We start from the raw sequence: 18,142 nt of genomic DNA on the forward strand, positions 1-18,142 counted from the left end.
AGGGATGAGTTTAAACCGTTTCTCTGTGTGTGGTCATCCAAGAGACTGTGCCCTCCTAAGGGTAGGGACCAGGGTGTCATCCCCCGCTGGCAATTAGTTTGGCAGATTGCTTGGTCACGATTGCTAATGGCCATGAAATGGTGCTTTTCCAGTCTTTCCCTTTCTACCTTTAGCCCCTGGGACTAGGGACAGGATCTTTCCTGGTGATTTGCACAATTTAAAATTCTGTGGGAACCGGGAAGGTTTTCTTAGAGAGAGGGACAGAGTAAAATAAATATTAATTATAATGCAGATGACATCTTTTTCTAATCCTCTCCACTGTCTCCTACATACAAATAAGTGTCGTGCCTTCTCTGGGGTTTTCCCACAATTTACTGCATGCACACCCTCCCTCGTCCCCAAGCTTAAGAACACAGACCTCCTCTGAAGAGGCAGGGTCCTATTGTTGTGCCTGATTTGAAATGCAGGCTCTAATGTCAGGCAGCCCTTGGGAGAAGAGACCCTGGGCTCCTTTCCTCCTGGACTGGAACAGCTTTTTTCTTTCTGGGAAAACTGTTGAAATTTGGGTTTCCGTGTTAATCAAGGTTCCCAGCACGTCTGTGGAACTGGCTCAGCACGTCCAGAATATGTTTTCCAACCATCTCCCGGGCTCTGGCTATTCCAGCCTGTCAAGAACAGACTTGCCGGGGCTGTGTGGGGCTGCAGAGATGTTCATTCCAGATTCAGAGTGATAGGCATGATTTTTGGAGCCGGCCGCAGCAAGCTGGGACTGGTTCTGGTGTTGTAACCGGACCAGAGGTGCTGGGGCAGGCGGGCTGTGCGAGGCAGCCCGTGGACATTCATGCAGGCAGCCGGCTGTTTTCCTTCACTGCTTCCCTCCCAAACCCCCAACCCCTACACATCCATGCACCAGACTGAAAGCACCTCTGATGTGAACTGTCCCTTTTATATAACCAGATGAGTAGCATTCTCATATGTCTGTTATAACAGGTAACAGTGCTGTGTCCTGGGCTATGTTCTAAGTGCTTTACGGATATGGATCCCTTTCATCCTTACTAACACCCCATCACAAACTGTTAGCCCCATCTCTGCAGACCAGGAGCCTGAGGCTTCTGCAGAGCAGTAAAGTTATTTAAGCAAAGCCACACAGCCGGTCAGCGGCCAGTGGCCTGTAGATGGAGGGCGAGGGCCGGCTATGCTTAAACACCGTGCTGTAACATCTGTTGACATCAGGGTTATTAAAATGCTGGCAGTAAGAAAGATGTGGCTAGACTCCGATTCCCCTGAAAAGCAACAATTATGGTAACTTAGGAATTTTCTAACTAAACTTGAATTTGGGTGGACAAGCGTGGGCCTCCTCCACCCCCTGCATTTGCCTTAGTTATCAGTTTACCCACCTCACCCCAGACCCCAGAACTAATGGCTGAGAGAACACGAAATTTTAGAAGTGGAGCCATGTGAGTGGGAAACCATGATATAGCAGTTACTAAGCTTCCCTCCCTTTCTTTCTTAACTGCTCAAATTACTACTTAATTTGTGTACATAGCACCTTTTCTTATACCCTGAGTCCCCCCAAAAGAACCCTTCAAATTTCTGGTGGGTGCAATTCAGGCAAGCCACAGAACAGGAGACATGGGACCTGCCTGCGTCTTTCTCTCGTGGCGGCCGTGGGTGGATGTGGTGGCTCGAATGAACCTGGCAAAGCTCATGGGCAGAATGTTCTTGAACCAAACCCGGGAGCGTCTCTTTCTCTGGAGGGTACACCCCAGCTACTGTGTAGGGTGGAGCTCAGGATGGAGGGATCCAGAGCCCCCGCTGGAGCAGAAAAACTCGAGTCAGGGCCAAGCCTCTGCCACCTCCTTTCCTTAAGATAAGAAGCTCTGCAAACAAATGATCAGACCTGCCTTCTAGGAATGAAGTTCAAATTCAGGGGCGAGTAGCTAGAGAATCTGAGCATGGAGAAAGAGTCGTGTTACTATGATGTGGTTGTTTATAACTTTTATAGCATCTTTGTGAGATACTGATCATTCAGGAGTTTTCTTGCTGGTGGTGGAAGAACATAAAATCCAAAGGGCCAGTGAGTGCTGCATTTCCATTCAGTGGAAACTGTCTGAGAGAGCCCAGATATATTGTACTTGCTCTGGGGTGTCACGATGCCCTCTGTCACAGATGCCCGCTATCCCATGCTAACAGAAAACTTGAGAAGACTTGGGTCCAGCCAGTCTTTGAGGCACACTGAATTCAGAAGACGTCTGCAGAAACGAATGTGAAAGAGCTGGAAAGTATGAACTGGGAGAAAAGGCTATAGGAACTGGGACAGATTAGTATGATGTGCTTGGCTGTACTTTCCCAAGATTGGAAACCACTGGATTACTGGGACCTGTACTTATTCTTCCGGCCCCTCTATGATGCATAATGCTGGGCCGTGCGTGAGATAGCAATGCATGTGACTGTGTGTGAGCAGGAACTTATCTCTTTTGGACTTTCCTCAGAATGTAATCTAAGGTAGGCCAGGAGGATCCTTGGGTCACTAGTGGAATCAGTCAGAACTTCAAAGGGGTGGCCACACCGATGGGGTAAAACCATTGCCAAGGGCAGAGGTACTCCTGTGTTACCCTAAATTGCTAGAGTTTATTTTGTGGCCCCCAAGACCCAGAAACTTAACTGAAATGGCTGCATTTCGGGGCAGAACCTCATCTTTCCTCTAGATGGCAGCAGTTAAGTGGAAGGGTACACTGTTGGTACACGTTCTGGTTGTTTGGGGCAAATTGACAGAATTCTGCCAAATGTCCCACTCCCATGGTGGGTGACCTTTCTTGTGAAGCACGAATGTCATTCTTTTTTCTTTTTTTTTTTTAAGCTTATTTATTTTTGAGAAAGAGAGTGCTCATGAGCCAGGGAGGAGCAGAGAGAGAGGGAGGGAGAATCCCAAGCAGGCTCTGAGCTGTCAGTGCACAGCCCGATGCGGGGCTCCATCTCACAAACTATGAGATCATGACCTGAGCTGAAACCAAGAGTCGGACGCTCAACCAACTAAGCCACCCAGGCTCCCTGAAGAATACCATTCTTGGTCCCCAAGGAGCATAAATATCAGTCACGGTGTTCTCAAATATACAAATGGATACATTTTGCCAGATTTTCCTACATGGTCACCTCTCACCAACCATGAGTATAACAGTACTCCTATATAGTGGCACAATCATAGCTGGTAAGGGCAAGTCTCATAAAATATAGGCCCTTAGGAAAAATAATAAAATTTGCAGTAATCTGTGTGACTAAAAAGAGTTGTGAAATTTCTAGAAGGCATTCACCACCCCCCCATATGGGCATATGGGGGTGACTTTTGAATTGCCTTGTTCAGCTAGCCGTTTGAGACATGGTGCCCACAGCATCTGCTGAGGCAGAAGCTCCCAGAAGCCAACCTGGCTCTTTGTAATGTAGTAGAAACAGCTGTCACTGGCTTGAGATGAAGACCCCTTGAGATTTTTTGCTAGCTCTGGATCTGTCTCCCTCCATCCCTCCCTCTCCTACCCTCCTTATCTCCCACCCTCTCCCCACCCCCAAACCATGAATCCAGTCAATTGTGTAAACTCCTAACTTTTCACAAATTATGCAAGAGCTTAAGGGCATAGTGTTTGAAGTCTGGTGTTCCGTCTCCAGGGAGGGTCAGTCTTACTGGCCTCCTTTCCTCTCCTCCCTCAGTACTTGCCTGTAATGCCCTGTCATGCCCCATCTCCACAGTCCACAGCAGGGGGAAGAACCACAACCATGGTTTTCCTCTAAGGAATTAGAGTAGAAGTAACAAGATAGCAGAGTTTATATTTTTGGTAACAAATGTAAAGCAGGATTATCTCAAAATCTGGAGCGAAGGATTTGTTTATAAAATGCTAAGAAATCTTGCTGTTTATGAACGATGCTAAGGGGAGAGGGGGTAACGGGAAGTGGCCTGGGTATTGGACATCAGGAAGGAAGGAGAATGTAAAGAGAAATATGGGAACAGCTTATTGGATCTGGGTGAGTGCAGTTTCAGCGGAGGGTGACACAGAGGGTATGGCTACTGGTGACCACGTTTTCAGAGCTCAGGCCAAGAAGAAGTGTGCCCAGGCACAGCACAAGGATTTAGGCTAGGTGTAAAAAGACTGTCAGGGGGGCTCAAGAGAGGCTAGGGTCACAGTATCGGTTAGGATTTTAGTTCAGCTACCAGTGACAGGAGCAACCAAACTAACAGGCTTAAACGAGACAGAAGATCACAAGGAAGACCTGGGGGTGGGCAATCTGGGACTGTTGTGTTGACCCCACTGGGGCTTCTGCTCCCCCATTGGAAGGACGTGGCTCCCTCCTCAGGTCCCAGACGGTGCTGCCTCTCCAGTTTAGAAGTCCCACTAAGCGGCATTGTACCTTCCCTTGGTCAGAATGTGGTCATGTGGCCACGTGCCTACATTAAGAGAGGGAAGTTGAAGAATGTGTGGCCACATGCTCAGCTGATAGGGAGCTTCAAATAATTTGAAGAGGAAGAGCTCCATAACTAGGAAAAGGCCTAGACAGGCCTCACCTTGGGGTATTTGCTCATTCGGTGAACGTGGAGTGCCTAATATGTTCAGGCATTGCTGGAGGGCAGTAGGGAAGAAGGCAGATGGGTTTCTGCTCTCATGAAACTTGAAATCTACTGGGAAGCAAGACAGACAATAAACTACCAGTAAATGTGGCCTGGTTGACAATCTGCATTCTGTACTCAAGTCTTTCCAGTGAGCTGTCTTCACATGTACCCGTACATAATTAATGATCGATGGCAAACATCACTGCTAATGCCTGTGGGCATCTAGGTCAGCCAGCGTTGGCATCTCTTTGATGCAGGTGTCTGCGCTGTGAGGAGGAGAGTGGGAGAAGGAAACAATTAGTAAACCAGAGCCCCACTTTGAGAGCGGCCCTGCATCCTGCGGCCAGGGCCGTTCTAGGCCAACGTGCTCACAGAGACTTGAGGATAAGAATCCGGGTGTAAAATCCCAAGTCTGTTTCCTTTTTCTTGGGTGGAGAAGGATTTGGGCCTCTTCCTTTGCTAAGGTGCAGAGCAGCGTGATGAAGATAATCGGGTGATCCTTTTGAGGCCAAGCTGGGGAACTTGGGAGAACATAAGGGACATGGTTTTCCTGCTCCCATGACCTTCAGTCAGTGATCCCTGAGCCGGGTTTTGCTGGGAACTGGGCAGGTGTCCAAGTTCAGTTCACGTGTTGAAAGTAGGCGTGGACTCTAAATTAGACCTGGAGGCAGTGTTGTCCACCCAGACTTCCTGCCCTGGCCACTGCGCAGTGACCTAGATCAGTGATTCTCAAACTATCCGAGGCAAGGGACCAGTTTTTTTTAGGTTTCAATTTCCAGCCTGTCATAAAAATGAAATATTAGAAAAATGAAATGAAAAAGACATACAACAACCCAAAGTCAGACTTCCGTTATTAGATTTGAGAGACATAAAATTCTTCTGTCCGATTGCTCTAAAAGTTTCTAAAGGCTGACTCAGTTCCTGAATTGAAATTTGCCAGTAGCAAAGAATTCAGGGCCGCCCCTCTCAGCCTGGGGACTGCGCTTTGGGCAGCAGTGTCCTGCGGGCTTGGAGCTGTGAGCCAGTTGAGGACTGCTGTCCTTCCCAGCTCCGTGGGAGGATGGTTCCCAAGCACAACGAGGAAGCTCTCAGGGCTCGTTTGTGCCTCCTTCCCCGCACATGTCTCTGGTGCCCAATGCCCAGCTCCCCTTGTCTTTGCTACCTGAGCCGACTGATAAAAGGAACATCTTGGCCCCCTCTCCCATCACAGTCCCGGTGTGTAGGTGAAAATTTCGCTACATTCTTGCAGCTGGAGAAGTGAAAGGTCACAGCTAATTGTAATCATTATCCAGGCTCCCCTACCTGAACAGGGCTTTTGGCATATCCTGGGTTGGTTAGCCAAGCGGCCAAGTGCGGGCGGGAGGGCCTCTCCAGCCGGCTGGCCTGGCCGACCTGGGCAGGGTGGGAGGTCACCACTGCCCCTGTGTTGCAGTTCTCCAAGGAGAGGCACGTCATGGACAGGACCCCTGAGAGGCTGAAGAAGGAGCTGGAGGAGGAGCTGCTGCTGAGCGGCGAAGACCTGCGCAGCCACGCCTGGTACCATGGACGCATCCCCCGCCAGGTACCCGCTCTCTTCCTGCCAGGGCGCGCCCTGCCGTCCTCAAACACCAGCACGCTGAGAACCCTTCCGACTTACCCTCCAACGCCATGTCAGAGTCGGCCCCAGTTTAGCCAAACAGATAGAACACCCTAGCCCACAGAAACCGAACTTGGGCCTGTCTCCCAGGAGATGGCCGGGAAGAACTGAGGTCAGGAACCCACAGTACATCTCCACCTGCCCGGGAAGGGGATGGAGGAAAGGCAGGTGTTCCTGTGGGTCCACAGACCCGGAGTGGGCAGGAGGCAGTGGCGGCAGGGTGATGACCCCGAGAGGTGAGGGGCCAGCCTGTGGTTCAGATAATTGAACTCATGGCCGGCTGCTGGCTGCCTCATACCCTTTGAACCTGCTTCTCTTTTAAGACAGTAGTTTAATTTCAGGTGAAGACAGAGTATCATCAGGGCAAGTGGCACAGAGCAGCAGGGCCACCAGTACCCTAGTGGGGCCAGCAACTATTTACCCTCCAGCCCTCCCCTACCTGGACCCCTGTCCTGGAGATGGCAGGTAGAGGAATTATACCAGTGACCACAGCGTCCTGGCCTAGGATGTTCTCTGTGTGACTATCATTTGGGTGATAGCTATGAATAATGTGGGTTTTTTGCTAAACAGTTTAGAAATTGAAAAAATAGAAGTCCAGAATTAAGGTGTAGAATTTCTCTTGGGTTTTTATTGGAAGCTGATCTGGCCAGTCATTTACCCAGGACAACATGACAGGAAAGGGGCGGTGGGGGAGGATCGGGGGGTGGTGTGTGGAGGGCATCACATGGTGATAATTTTTTTTCATGTAACAGATGCCTCAGCACTATCAAAGAAATAATCCTTATTCTAACTTTTTGTTTTTAGTTTAAAATTGATTGTAGAAAATGCAGGGAGTAAAATGAAGAAAATTAAAAACCCTCACCCATAATTCTCCAACCTTGAGGTAACCACTGTGAACATTTTGATATAAGGCCTCCTACGAGGCTTTGCAAGTGTGAGATCATACTGCATATACTTTTGCAGCCCACTGTCTTCATTTAATGACATATCCTGGGAGTTTTCTGCTGTTATAAAATCGTTATAAAACCATTCTACACTGTATGTGTGTCCATCGTATGGTGCTCTGCTATTTAGTGGGCACCCTCACCAACACCCTGTAAGATAACGACTATGTTTATCACTGTAATTATTTCCTCAGGCCCCATTCCAAGAAGTGCAATTTCTGTGTGAAAACGAATTTTTAAGGCCAAGATGGAATTTTAAAGTAACCATGGTAGCGTGCTATTCTAACTGTTCCAATGTTGGGATATCCTGGAAAAAATGTCAAAGTTTACAAAACTGATGACCGTCACCACCGTCCTTCTCTTTTTTGTGATCACAAAATTTGTTTACCACTTATAGTGAGTGTAAATTTTCAGTCATACATCATTTCAGGTTGTATAACTGAACACTGTGACAATAAGGTAGTTGTAGCTGACACTCTGTTCCTTTAAATCTTCATAGCTACTGTGTAGGTGATACTATCCCTGTCCCACAGGTGATGTAACTGAGCCACAAAGAGATTATGTACCTGGTTCAAAGTCACTCAGTAGAGCCAGAATGCACAGCAAGGCAGTCTGGCCACAGGAACGACCATCTCAACACAGTAGAGATTTTCCTTTGGCAACACAGTAGAGATCAGCATCCTCATAGCTAATAATATTTGAGCACCTACTGTGTTCTCGGCACTGTACTAGTGCTTTACATATATTGTGTATGCAAATATATAATCCTCCCTATAACTTTGTGAGGTGAGACACTGACCTGACTTTGCTACAGGCTCTCCAGCGAGTGCTGTGCCCAGAACCACACTCAGGTCTCTGATTCCACAGCGCCTGGCCTCCACCAACGTGTGGACCTCTCCTCCCCATCCACCAGGCTCCTAGATGCCAACCAAACTCCCTCCTCCCCTTGCTGGGGGTGGGGAGGGATCAGACTGCCTAGACATGAATTTTCTGCTTTGTTTTATTCTGTCACTTTACTTGCTTCGGGTCTGCCTAAATGTCATCTTCTCATGACACCCTCCTGACCACCCTGTTGCAACGAACGGCCCTCATCCCTTCCCAGGCACTTCTTATCTCCCTTCCCGATTGACTTTTTCCTTAACTTTACAACATTGGACATACCATACCTGCTGCTTGTTTATCTTCACCAAAGTAGCAGCTCTCCACTAGAGACAGGAGCTCCGTGACAGTGGAGACTCTACTCTGCTTCACTCACTGCTGTAAGCCCTGTGCCTACAATAGTACCTGGCACACAGTAGGTGGGCAGCGCGTAGTTCTTAAGCGAATGAATGGGTCTTCTAAGAATTTGACGTTGGAAAAATAAAGAGCCAACTGAGCAAGAAGAGACACAATACCGTGGTCCACCGCTGGCCCAAAGAAGTGGAGAGCGGTGCAGCTCTTAGAAGGAATGAATGTGCGCTTGCCTTTTCTACCCCTCACCATTTTGTCCCAAAGGTGTCAGAAAACCTCGTGCAGCGAGATGGCGACTTCCTGGTTCGTGACTCTCTGTCCAGCCCCGGAAACTTTGTCCTGACCTGTCAGTGGAAGAACCTCGCTCAGCACTTCAAGATCCACCGGACGGTCCTGCGGCTCAGTGAGGCCTACAGCCGCGTGCAGTACCAGTTTGAGACAGAGAGCTTCGACTCCATCCCTGGCCTGGTGCGCTGCTACGTGGGCAACCGCCGGCCCATCTCCCAGCAGAGCGGAGCCATCATCTTCCAGCCCATCAACAGGACGGTGCCCCTGCGGTGCCTGGAGGAGCGCTACGGCACCTCCCCAGGCCGGGCCCGGGAGGGCAGCCTGGCCGAGGGCAGGTCCGACGTGGGCAAGAGGCTGAGCCTCACCATGGGCGGCCTCCAGGCCCGGGAGCAGAGCTCGACCAGGGGAAACCTCCTCAGGTGGGTCACGGCCTCATGGGGGTGGTGCTGGGACCGCGAGGGACACTCTGGACACACCTGGGCTTAGTCAGCCAGATGAGGAGCTCCCGCGGGAAGGGAAGAACAATAAAGGATGTTACTAAGAATGCCAAGTGTAATTGGAAAAGCTGTCATGGGGCAGTGCGTGATTAGTTCCCAACTGACTTGGAGCCAAAATTACATGAGGCAGTTGCTGAGGAAGAGGGGGAGGGTTGGCCAGGAGAGATTTGGGAAGGAAGGAGGATTCTGGCTGGTCTGAAGGCTAGGGAAAGTTCGGATAGATGCTGCGAAGGGGAGGGCGGTCCAGGTAGGGGCTCAGCAGGAGCATGCGTGTAGCGATAGGAAAGGACAAGAGTTCCTTGGGGTAGGCAGATCGGTGGGGCTCCAGCAAAGGGCCGCGTAAGGGGCTGGTAGGGGCCGGCTCAGGGAGGTGACCACAGCCCAATCACAGAGGCCTGAGAACCAGGCTAAGAGGTTTGAGGGAGCCTCAAAGACTTGACATGGTGAACAGGGTGTCCCGAGAATAGAACAGGGCAGCAATGTGCCAGAGAGGCAGGAGAGAGTTTGGAGCAGGAAGACCAGTTAGTGAGCCATGGAGGGTCAGGTTGTGCAGGGGAAGTAGAGGGAGAGCCTGGGACCTCGGCTTCCTGGGACTCTGGTATGTGTGTTGGAGAATGGCAAGTTAGAGACCACAGGAGGGCCCAGAGAAGGGGTGGACCGCGGAGGAAAAACCAGTTGCCGCATCTGAGATACGACCATAGGCTTGTTGAGTGCCAAGTGTCCAACAATATTTTGGGGGTTTGGGGGGAGAGCTCAGTTCGAAGGTGGATGAGAAAAGACCTGAGAGAGCTGGAGACATCGAGAGTCTGGGGGCTGTGGCCCGAACCTGGGCACAGGGGGAGAGAAGAGTCAAGGGAACTGGATGCCCAGCTGGGGCCCCCTGCCCTCCAATGCCAGTGGCACGTGCTGACAGAGGACCTGTTTCTCATGGAGCTGGGTGCTCGTGCCTGCTGTCTGACTGCTCCAGAGAAGGAGAGCAGGGAAAAGGCAGGCCCAGTAGGGTGAAGTCTAGCCCCAGCCGCTTGGTTACCCAGCTTCCCTTCTCCAGCTGCCTGGCATCTAAACTTACACACTTAAACCCACATGTTTTATTCCACTCATTGGTTTTCTTTCTGGACAGGAGGAAATGTCATAAACTGTAATTTGCAGACTGCAGAAATTCAGAAGCCAAGCTCAGAACTGAGTAATACATACCAGGTCGTGTGCTCCTAGGAAGCTCTGGTAGATGTTAGTCAGTGTCTGGCTGTGGACCCTGCCTGCCTGGGCACAAATGCCGGTCTGCCACTGATCAAGCTATGTAACTTCTCCGGGCCTCGCTTTCCCTACCTGGAATGATGGGGCTTGTGAGGGTTAAATGATTTAAGACTTGCAAAGTGCTTAGAATGATGCCGATACATAGAGAGTGCTACCTAGGGGGTGCCTGGGTGGCTCAGTTGATTGAGTGTCAGGTCAGCTCAGGTCACAATCTCATGGTTTGTGAGCCCCACATCGGGCTCCATGCTGCCAGCGCAGAGCCTGCTTCAGATCCTCTGTCCCCCCGCCCCCCGGCCCCTCCCTGCTCACGCTCTCTCAAAAATAAACATTAAAGAGAAATAAGTGCCACGTAGGTGTTAGTAATCATAATAAATATGATTTTCTGGAGGGCAGTGGAATGTGGGACTCTGTTTGCAGGGAGGGAGGCAAGAAGTGTCGTAGAGAAATTCTTCTTAGTAGTAAGAATGGACTTGAGATCCCTTAAAATATTAAAGGGGCACCTTTTGCTCCGTTTCTTTTGTGATTGTGAGGGTTGGCTGCTCAACTAACAAACAGAGAGTTAATGTCATGAACAGAGCCAGGGAGTTTTTGGCAAGGCACGGAACCCCTGCCCAATGTGGTGCTGGGGAAGAAGGCCTGCCTCCTGGTCTACCCTCAGTGACTGCATTTAAAATATTAATTAATTAGTTTAAATTTATTATTATTATTACTTTTTTTTTTTTTTTTCTGAGAGACAGCAAGCATGGGAGAGGGGCAGAGCGCGCGAGAGAATCTCAAGCAGGCTCCACACTCAAGCTCGGAGCCTGGGGCTGGATCCCACAACCCTGGGATTGTGACCTGAGCCAAAATCAAGACTGAGAGGCCCAACCAACTAAGCCACCCAGGCGCCCCAAAATACAAATTTATTTCTTAAGATAAATGAAAGAAAGACTGAGAAGGTCTCTTAGTCAATGAGGCGGGTCTAACAGAGCCACTTTTCTGTCTTCCTTGTTTTTAAGTTTGTTTATTTGGGGGAGAGAGAGAGAGATTGGAAGAGAGAGAATCCCAAACAGGCTCCACACTCCGCACAGAGTCCAACACTGGGCGGAGATCAAGACCTGAGTGGATATCAAGAATAGGACGCCTACCCAAGCCACTTTTCAGGCGCCCCCAGAGCCACTTTTCCAATTGCCCATTGAAAGCCCGGCTCCCTAAGCCCTGTCACTTCTTGCAGCAGAAGCGTCCATGGGTGGGGGTGGGGTGGGTTCAATAAGGAAGCACCCTGCACAGGGCCCTCCCTTACCCTCCCTTGCCCGCCCGCACCGCACCTTCCCTGACGTCAAGCCCGCTGGTTGGCTGGCTGGCAGTGAGCGAGCTCAGCCAGGTTGGGAGCGTCCCAGGTGGGCGTTCTGGGCCAGTGGAGTCTGGCTGCTCTGAAGATCACTGCATAAATACCGCCCGGCTGAAGCCACTGCCTTTTGGAATTTGCCCTCTGACCAGCCTTATCTCTGAGGGGTTGCTGGAATTTCTCTGTTGCTGGGAGTTTGGGGGGTTTTTGGTTTGTTTGCTTTTTCCTTTGGTGCTTGCAAAGGTAGGAAAGAGCATTGCGATTTCTGTAACATAAGCTTGTGGGAGGGCCGATGAAAGTTCATTACAACTTGGCTGGTGCAGTGCAGTCTCTCCTAGCAAAGGAGAGATTCTGCTTTTTTGGTGCTAGAGAAATTCCCAGTCTGACTAGGCAAGGGAGCAGAGGAGTGCTAGCAAATTGTGTGGAAAGTGACAGTCGCCTTTTCCCCGCGTGGCTGTGCTTGGTGCCTCCCAGCGCCAGCTTGGTGCGCAGGCTCGGCCCTTCCCCAGGTCAGCATAAGGTCGGCCGCGGGGCCCTGGTCCTTCCAGGATGAGAGTGACAGTACTCCAGGGTGATCCGGTGGGTTATCTGGGGGACATGGGGATCTGCGCTGACATGCAGACAGCCCCACAGCTCCCTTCCCGACGCCACGAGGGATGGTGGAAAATGCATTTTAGTTGAACAAGTCACTCCTCCTGGGTCTGTAAGTAATTTTAAGCTCTGTTAAAAGTACACATTCCAGTTCATCAGTTTTTCCTGAGACTATCGTGAAATCTTGACCCTGCTCTGCTCTACCAGATGGAAGGGCTCCGAGGCAGCAGCCGGGGAACTAACCAGATTGGCCCTGAGGACGTGGGGATGGAGCCCAGGGCACAATCCTGTGTTAGCCGCCCCCGGCAGTCATTTCCCCTCCAACAGACATTCCTTTACTGTTAGGATGTGCTGTACCATTCGCCTTCTAAGCAGTCATTTCTCTTAAAAACTTTCCATGACGCTGCCTGAAGGTTTTATGATTTAATGACACGTCTCTGTTCCACTGATCTTTTGCTTCAGAAATAAGGAGAAGAGCGGTAGCCAGCCAGCCTGCCTGGATCACATGCAGGACAGAAGAGCCTTATCCCTCAAAGCCCACCAGTCGGAAAGTTACCTGCCAATTGGTAGGTCTTTGGGAATTTTCTGGGAGGAGGGTGACAGTGTTAGCCTGATCTCCTTCAGGCTGTTTCCCTGCTCCATCCAGTCACCTGATCTGGGGACAACACAAGGCTCTGTGCCTCTAGGCTGGAGGGTAAGGGATTTGTAGAACTATATCCAGATGCGGATCAGCGAGCTGGACACTTCGTGTGTGCTAGCTCTTAAGCCTCATAACAACCCTTCAAGGCAGGAATGCTTATCCTCTTTTAGTTGCCGAGGAAACTGAGGCATAGAGGTTAAATAACTTATCCAGAGTTATCCGTCTGGCAAGTGGTTAAGCCAGCATTTGAACCCAAGTTTTCTGACCCACGCCCATCCGATGATAGCCTTCATGACAAATGAGCTTGCTGTCTCAGTGCCCTCCCTGGGCAGAGACAGGATCTCTGGGGCTGGGTCAGTGCTGGGGTTTCTGGAGGAGCAGCCATCCAGACAGACCCCTTCTCCTCTCCATTCTTTCTCAGCCAGAGGAGCGAGGAGGTGTGGGATATGGGGAAACCTCATAAGCAACTATATTAGTAGACCATGGATTATTGTTCACTATTTTCGTAACTGACCTTCCTTGGGACCACAAGGTGATTTTCCTAATGCCCCTTGGTGAACCACTTCTATGTGGGTTATCTCAGCATCTTGTCCTACCTTCCTGGGGTGTCTTCAGCTCTCTCTTGAAGCTGGCTAGATCCCACTGGCTGTGAGAGTGACTCAGGCCCTTATGCTATGTGACTAAAGACTTCTGTTTCTGAGGGCGAGACTAGATTACTCACTGCCCTCCAGCTCCACGTATTGTCCTGTTCTGACTGTACTAGCCTTCTCTGACCATAAAATGACACTGCAGCCCAGCTGTTCGTAGAATCCCCTCAGAAGCAGGGTGTGGCCCACTGGCCCTTGAGATGCTTTAGATTGCCCTAGATTGGGAGCGGGACAGTCATACTGAGTTGTCTTTGGGAAGTAAAAAATCGAAACCCGAAGGCATGCATTGAGGGCTGGGGAGTTGTCACTCTAGTTTTGTTTTGTGTTCTCTGTACAGCTGAGCTTTTCCTGACCCTCTCTTACCTTTCACAGGCTGTAAGTTGCCCCCTCAATCCCCAGGCGTGGACACAAGCCCCTGCCCAAACTCACCCGTTTTCAGGACGGGCAGTGAGCCCACCCTGAGCCCGGCGGTGGTTCGGAGGGTCTCCTCGGACGCGAGGGCAGGGGAGGCTCTAAGGGGCTCAGACAGCCAGCTGTGCCCCAAACCACCCCCCAAGCCCTGCAAGGCACCTGTCCTCAAGGCTCCCCCGTCTCCATCTACCTGGCTCAACTCTGAGGCCAACTACTGTGAACTGAACCCAGGCTTTGCTGCAGGCTGTGACAGGGGAACAAGGCCTCCCCTCTGTGCCCAGGACAGCTACGTGGAGCTGCTAACGGCCAAGCAGAATGGGGCGCCAGGGCCCCGGAACTCTGGCATCAACTACTTGACCCTTGATGATGATGTTGGGGCTGGGCCTTGGGAGGCACCGGCCACCCAGAAGGACCAGGGGCAGGAGGACGAGGTACAGTTTGTGCCGCCCCGACTGGAGACTGCCTCCTCATTCAGACCCAATGACTTCGAGTCAAAGCTCCTTCCTCCCGAGAACAAGCCCCTGGAAACAGCAATGCTGAAGCGGGCAAAAGAACTGTTCACCAACAATGACCCCAAGGTCATCGCCCAGCACATGCTGAGCATGGACTGCGTGGTAAGTGCCCAGACAGGGTGGGTGTTGTTCTGGCTTCTGAAAATTTGGAAGGGGGATGTCAGGTTGGGCCTCACTCCACCTTACCCTTTAAGTGCTTGCTCATAGAAAAAGTCTGAAGATAACCTGGGTGGGGATTTATTTAAAGGGTGGGAAGCACAGGCTTGGGATGACCTTTGCCCAGGCAGGAAGCTTGTAAAAATCACCTTGGGCAGAGGGATGGCAGGCTCCTGCCACGGACCATGCCTCCCCCACTGGCTATAGAGTTCTCCCAGCTGGTGTTGATTTTGGAATTCTCCCCTGGCCTCAGCTCCTTCAGAACTGGGAAAGTCAAGTTCAAGGAGAGTGGACTACAGATGAAAATGTACTTTCTGGAGTAGCAGAGCCTAGGTTATTTTTATTCTATTATACATTATATATGTATACACGTATACGTATACACACACACACAATGTATATATTTCTTCTATTGTTACTAAAGTGGGCTGTAGAATAAACATTTTTAATTTTACCTTGACTTTTTCACAAGTAATACTTGCTCAATTTAGAAAAGTTATACAGATTAAAAGGAAAAAACTAAAATCACACAAAGTCTAGTTTCCTGATGATCACCACTGTTAACATTTACTCTGCAAACAGATATGTGTACATAATTTCAGGCATGTGTGTTTGTTTTCCACAGAAATGGCATAGGCCTAAACATATGATTTGATTGGATTTTAGTTTTTTTCTAAATATACTATTTTAAACCCTGAGTCTTTGATTGAACATATATCATGACTGTATTTTCAGGTAACTGAATATGTGTTTACATAATCAGTTTTGATAGGAGGCACATCTTTTAGATATGGGTGGCTTTTGTTCATAGGTGACCCCACAGCAAAGTTATCCTTCAGAGGGATGTTTCTAGAAAACAGTTGTCTCAGGCCAGGGTCGGCTCAGCCTGTCCCCCAGTATAGAGACAAATCCATGCATTGGAACAACAGGTGAGGCTGTAGTGAGATTTAAAGCCCTTATTTGTGTGTAGCTCAGTGAAGGCAATTAGCTTCAAAGTTCAGGGCCTGTTTAGGAGCTGAGTTTTCCTAAATACATTTCCTGGGTCATGAATCATGACAGGAAATCTGGACTCTGAGCACTCCCCTAGGGAGTCCCCACTTGATGGAGCTCACAAGGCGGGTAGGACGCCTCCCAAAACAGCCTACAGGAATTTAAGGAGGTACTAGCTGTTCTGGGCTAAACAAACCCCTTCCTGAAAGTAGGACTGAGCCAGGCCTGAGAGGTGGTCTCTGTGTGTGTGTGTGTGTGTGTGTGTGTGTGTGTGTGTGTGTGTGTGTTGCGAGAGCATGAGGGGCCCTGGGGGAAAGATCCAGGAAAGGCGAAGTGCTGAAGAACAAGGGTTTGTTCACGTGGTTGGCTGGGTGTCCTTGGGCAGTGCTCACAGGTCATATTAAATCCTCACTTTAAAGTGAGCTAAACCCGTTTGGCAGTAAGAGGATTTAAGATTCCTGTTCTAGTTACTTGACCCCGCCCTGGTACTCCAACAGGCCAGGAGTCTGGTACGCACCTGCCTGAGTTCTCCACTGAGGAAGCTCCTTGTGGAGAAATGGATCAGCCTAATTCCCAGGAGGGAATGAATCCTTGCCTGTGACCTCAGACAGGGCTTGGAGGATCTAGGAAAGTCTAGGAGGAGGTGAGATGCCTGACCGCCCTTTGGCAGGAGGGTCTAGAACATTCCTACCACCTTGGCAGCCATGAATCTAGAGCTCAAGTGTGTTCTCAGCTGAAGGAACATGAACCCTGCCCTTTTTCCAGTTCGGTTTCTTTCTTTGCATTTTGTCCTCCTGGTTGGGCACCCCCCTCCCCATCTACCTTCAGGCACCCTTAGAACAAGGGCTGGATGGAGCCCCCTGGCGCAGTGAGGCAGAGACCCAGAGCAGGAGTCCACTTCACTGTGTCCACCTTCATTTTCCAAGGACAGCACTGTTGATAGTGTTCCTCCCTCCCTCCTGAGTCCACTGCCATTTCCTTATTCTCCTCCTGGAACCACTGACTTTCAGGGCTTTGCCAACAAAGCAGGCACAGTCAGCATCTCTGAGGGAAATAGAATGAGAGCTGCTGTTACCCACTCCAAATGTAATGACCACTCGGAAGCTGAGAACAGGCACTGGGCAGCATTTGGGGCCCGCGTGCTGGTTCCTACCCCAGGCTGATCCCCAGAAAGACCATCATGACAATGGATGGTCCTAAGTGTCTCAAGGCTGCCTGTCCAGCCTCTTCCTGGGGCTGTGGGTTGGGTGTCCACTGAGCCCCTCTCACACTGCGAATGGGCACCGCCCTGGCCTGCACCCAGAGTGCAGCCTGTCTTCACCCACTTGTTGCAATATCTAGAAGTGGGCCCAGTGTGTTACAGTTGGCCTCTGGGGATGAACTGCCTGAGTCTAATTCGGGTTCTCCACTTTCTCCACCTATAAGAGAAAGAGAACAATACCACCTACCCAGGTGGTTGTGAGGACTAAGTGAAATAACTTATGTAAAGCCTCCACACACCATGCCTCGCCCAGAATGCGGCTATTAGCGTTAGGTATTCAGCCTTGATGGAGCATGTACTGTGGGCCAGGCCGGCCACGGCGGGGGATGTGGGGAAGGACAGTGATGCAGGAATTCAGACCACAGCCCAGGTGGGAAATGCTCTGCAGGGGAAGGTTATCTTCTGGGTGGGAAACGACATACGTGTGTGGAGATTCGGGCGTCAAGGGTTCAGTTTACAGAGGATTCACTGTGTGGGCAGTGAAGGTGGTGATGGGTGGGGGAGGGGAGGGGAGGGACTAGCAGGTCTTTACTTGGATGTTTTTAAGTCTCTACTTCTGAGCCAGTGCCAGGTTATTGCCTCCTTTAAAGCACTTTGCAGCTCAGTGAGGGAGACAGGCCCTTAAGTGCATAGTCCAGATCAGAGTCCTGTACTGAGGGCAGCAGAAATGGTGGGCAGAGCCAGGCGATCTCATTAGAGTTTAGAAGGTCCCTTGACAGCTGGGAAGGGCCAGCATTCCCCCTGGGTCACTGCAGCAGCTCCCAAAGAAAGGATGAGGAGCAGGCAGAATTTGGAGGCCCTGCAGATAGGACAGCTAAGGTCAGAAGAGCAGAGGGAGGTGGGAATGCGCCATGGTGGAGCACCAATGTTGCTTGCCGGGTCCATTGCATAGTAAATGTTCTAGCAGTGTCCATCCCTCCTCTGTATCCATGAGCTGCACGGCTCTGGGCATTTCCCCAGGGGACCTAATCCCAGCCCTGCCATGTGAGCTCAGGATCCCCTTGTCCCATAGGTCAGCCTTGGGGCAAGCGGGCCTTGGCATATCCTGGCAAACCCCCAGGAAAGGGACCAGGGGATTGCGTGTTTACACTGAAAGAAAACAGACTTGGAGGCTTCTCTCTCAGAGCAGGGATCACTCTGGTTACTAGTGCTTCCAGAACA

General features: G+C 50.5%; 1 protein-coding gene across 6 annotated transcripts in view; it reads left to right on the forward strand.

Annotated features, from left to right (window-relative positions):
* BCAR3 (BCAR3 adaptor protein, NSP family member) overlaps positions 1-18,142 on the forward strand; it is a 114,258-nt gene that overhangs the window by 76,443 nt on the left and 19,673 nt on the right. For 4 of the 6 annotated variants that reach the window (XM_019457539.2, XM_053892326.1, XM_019457541.2 and 1 more), the window contains 4 exons: positions 6,030-6,158; positions 8,672-9,114; positions 12,827-12,930; positions 14,024-14,676. In XM_019457539.2, coding sequence (XP_019313084.1) covers positions 6,030-6,158; positions 8,672-9,114; positions 12,827-12,930; positions 14,024-14,676 — 1,329 coding nt within the window. Of the gene's footprint in view, positions 1-6,029; positions 6,159-8,671; positions 9,115-11,703; positions 12,017-12,826; positions 12,931-14,023; positions 14,677-18,142 lie in introns of those variants that run through there. The other 2 variants (XM_019457543.2, XM_019457544.2) reach the window with 2 other exon arrangements.

Source organism: Panthera pardus, unplaced genomic scaffold (genome assembly GCF_024362965.1).
Source record: "Panthera pardus isolate Hobbes unplaced genomic scaffold, ASM2436296v1 HiC_scaffold_11, whole genome shotgun sequence".
NCBI classification, from domain to species: Eukaryota; Metazoa; Chordata; class Mammalia; order Carnivora; family Felidae; genus Panthera; species Panthera pardus.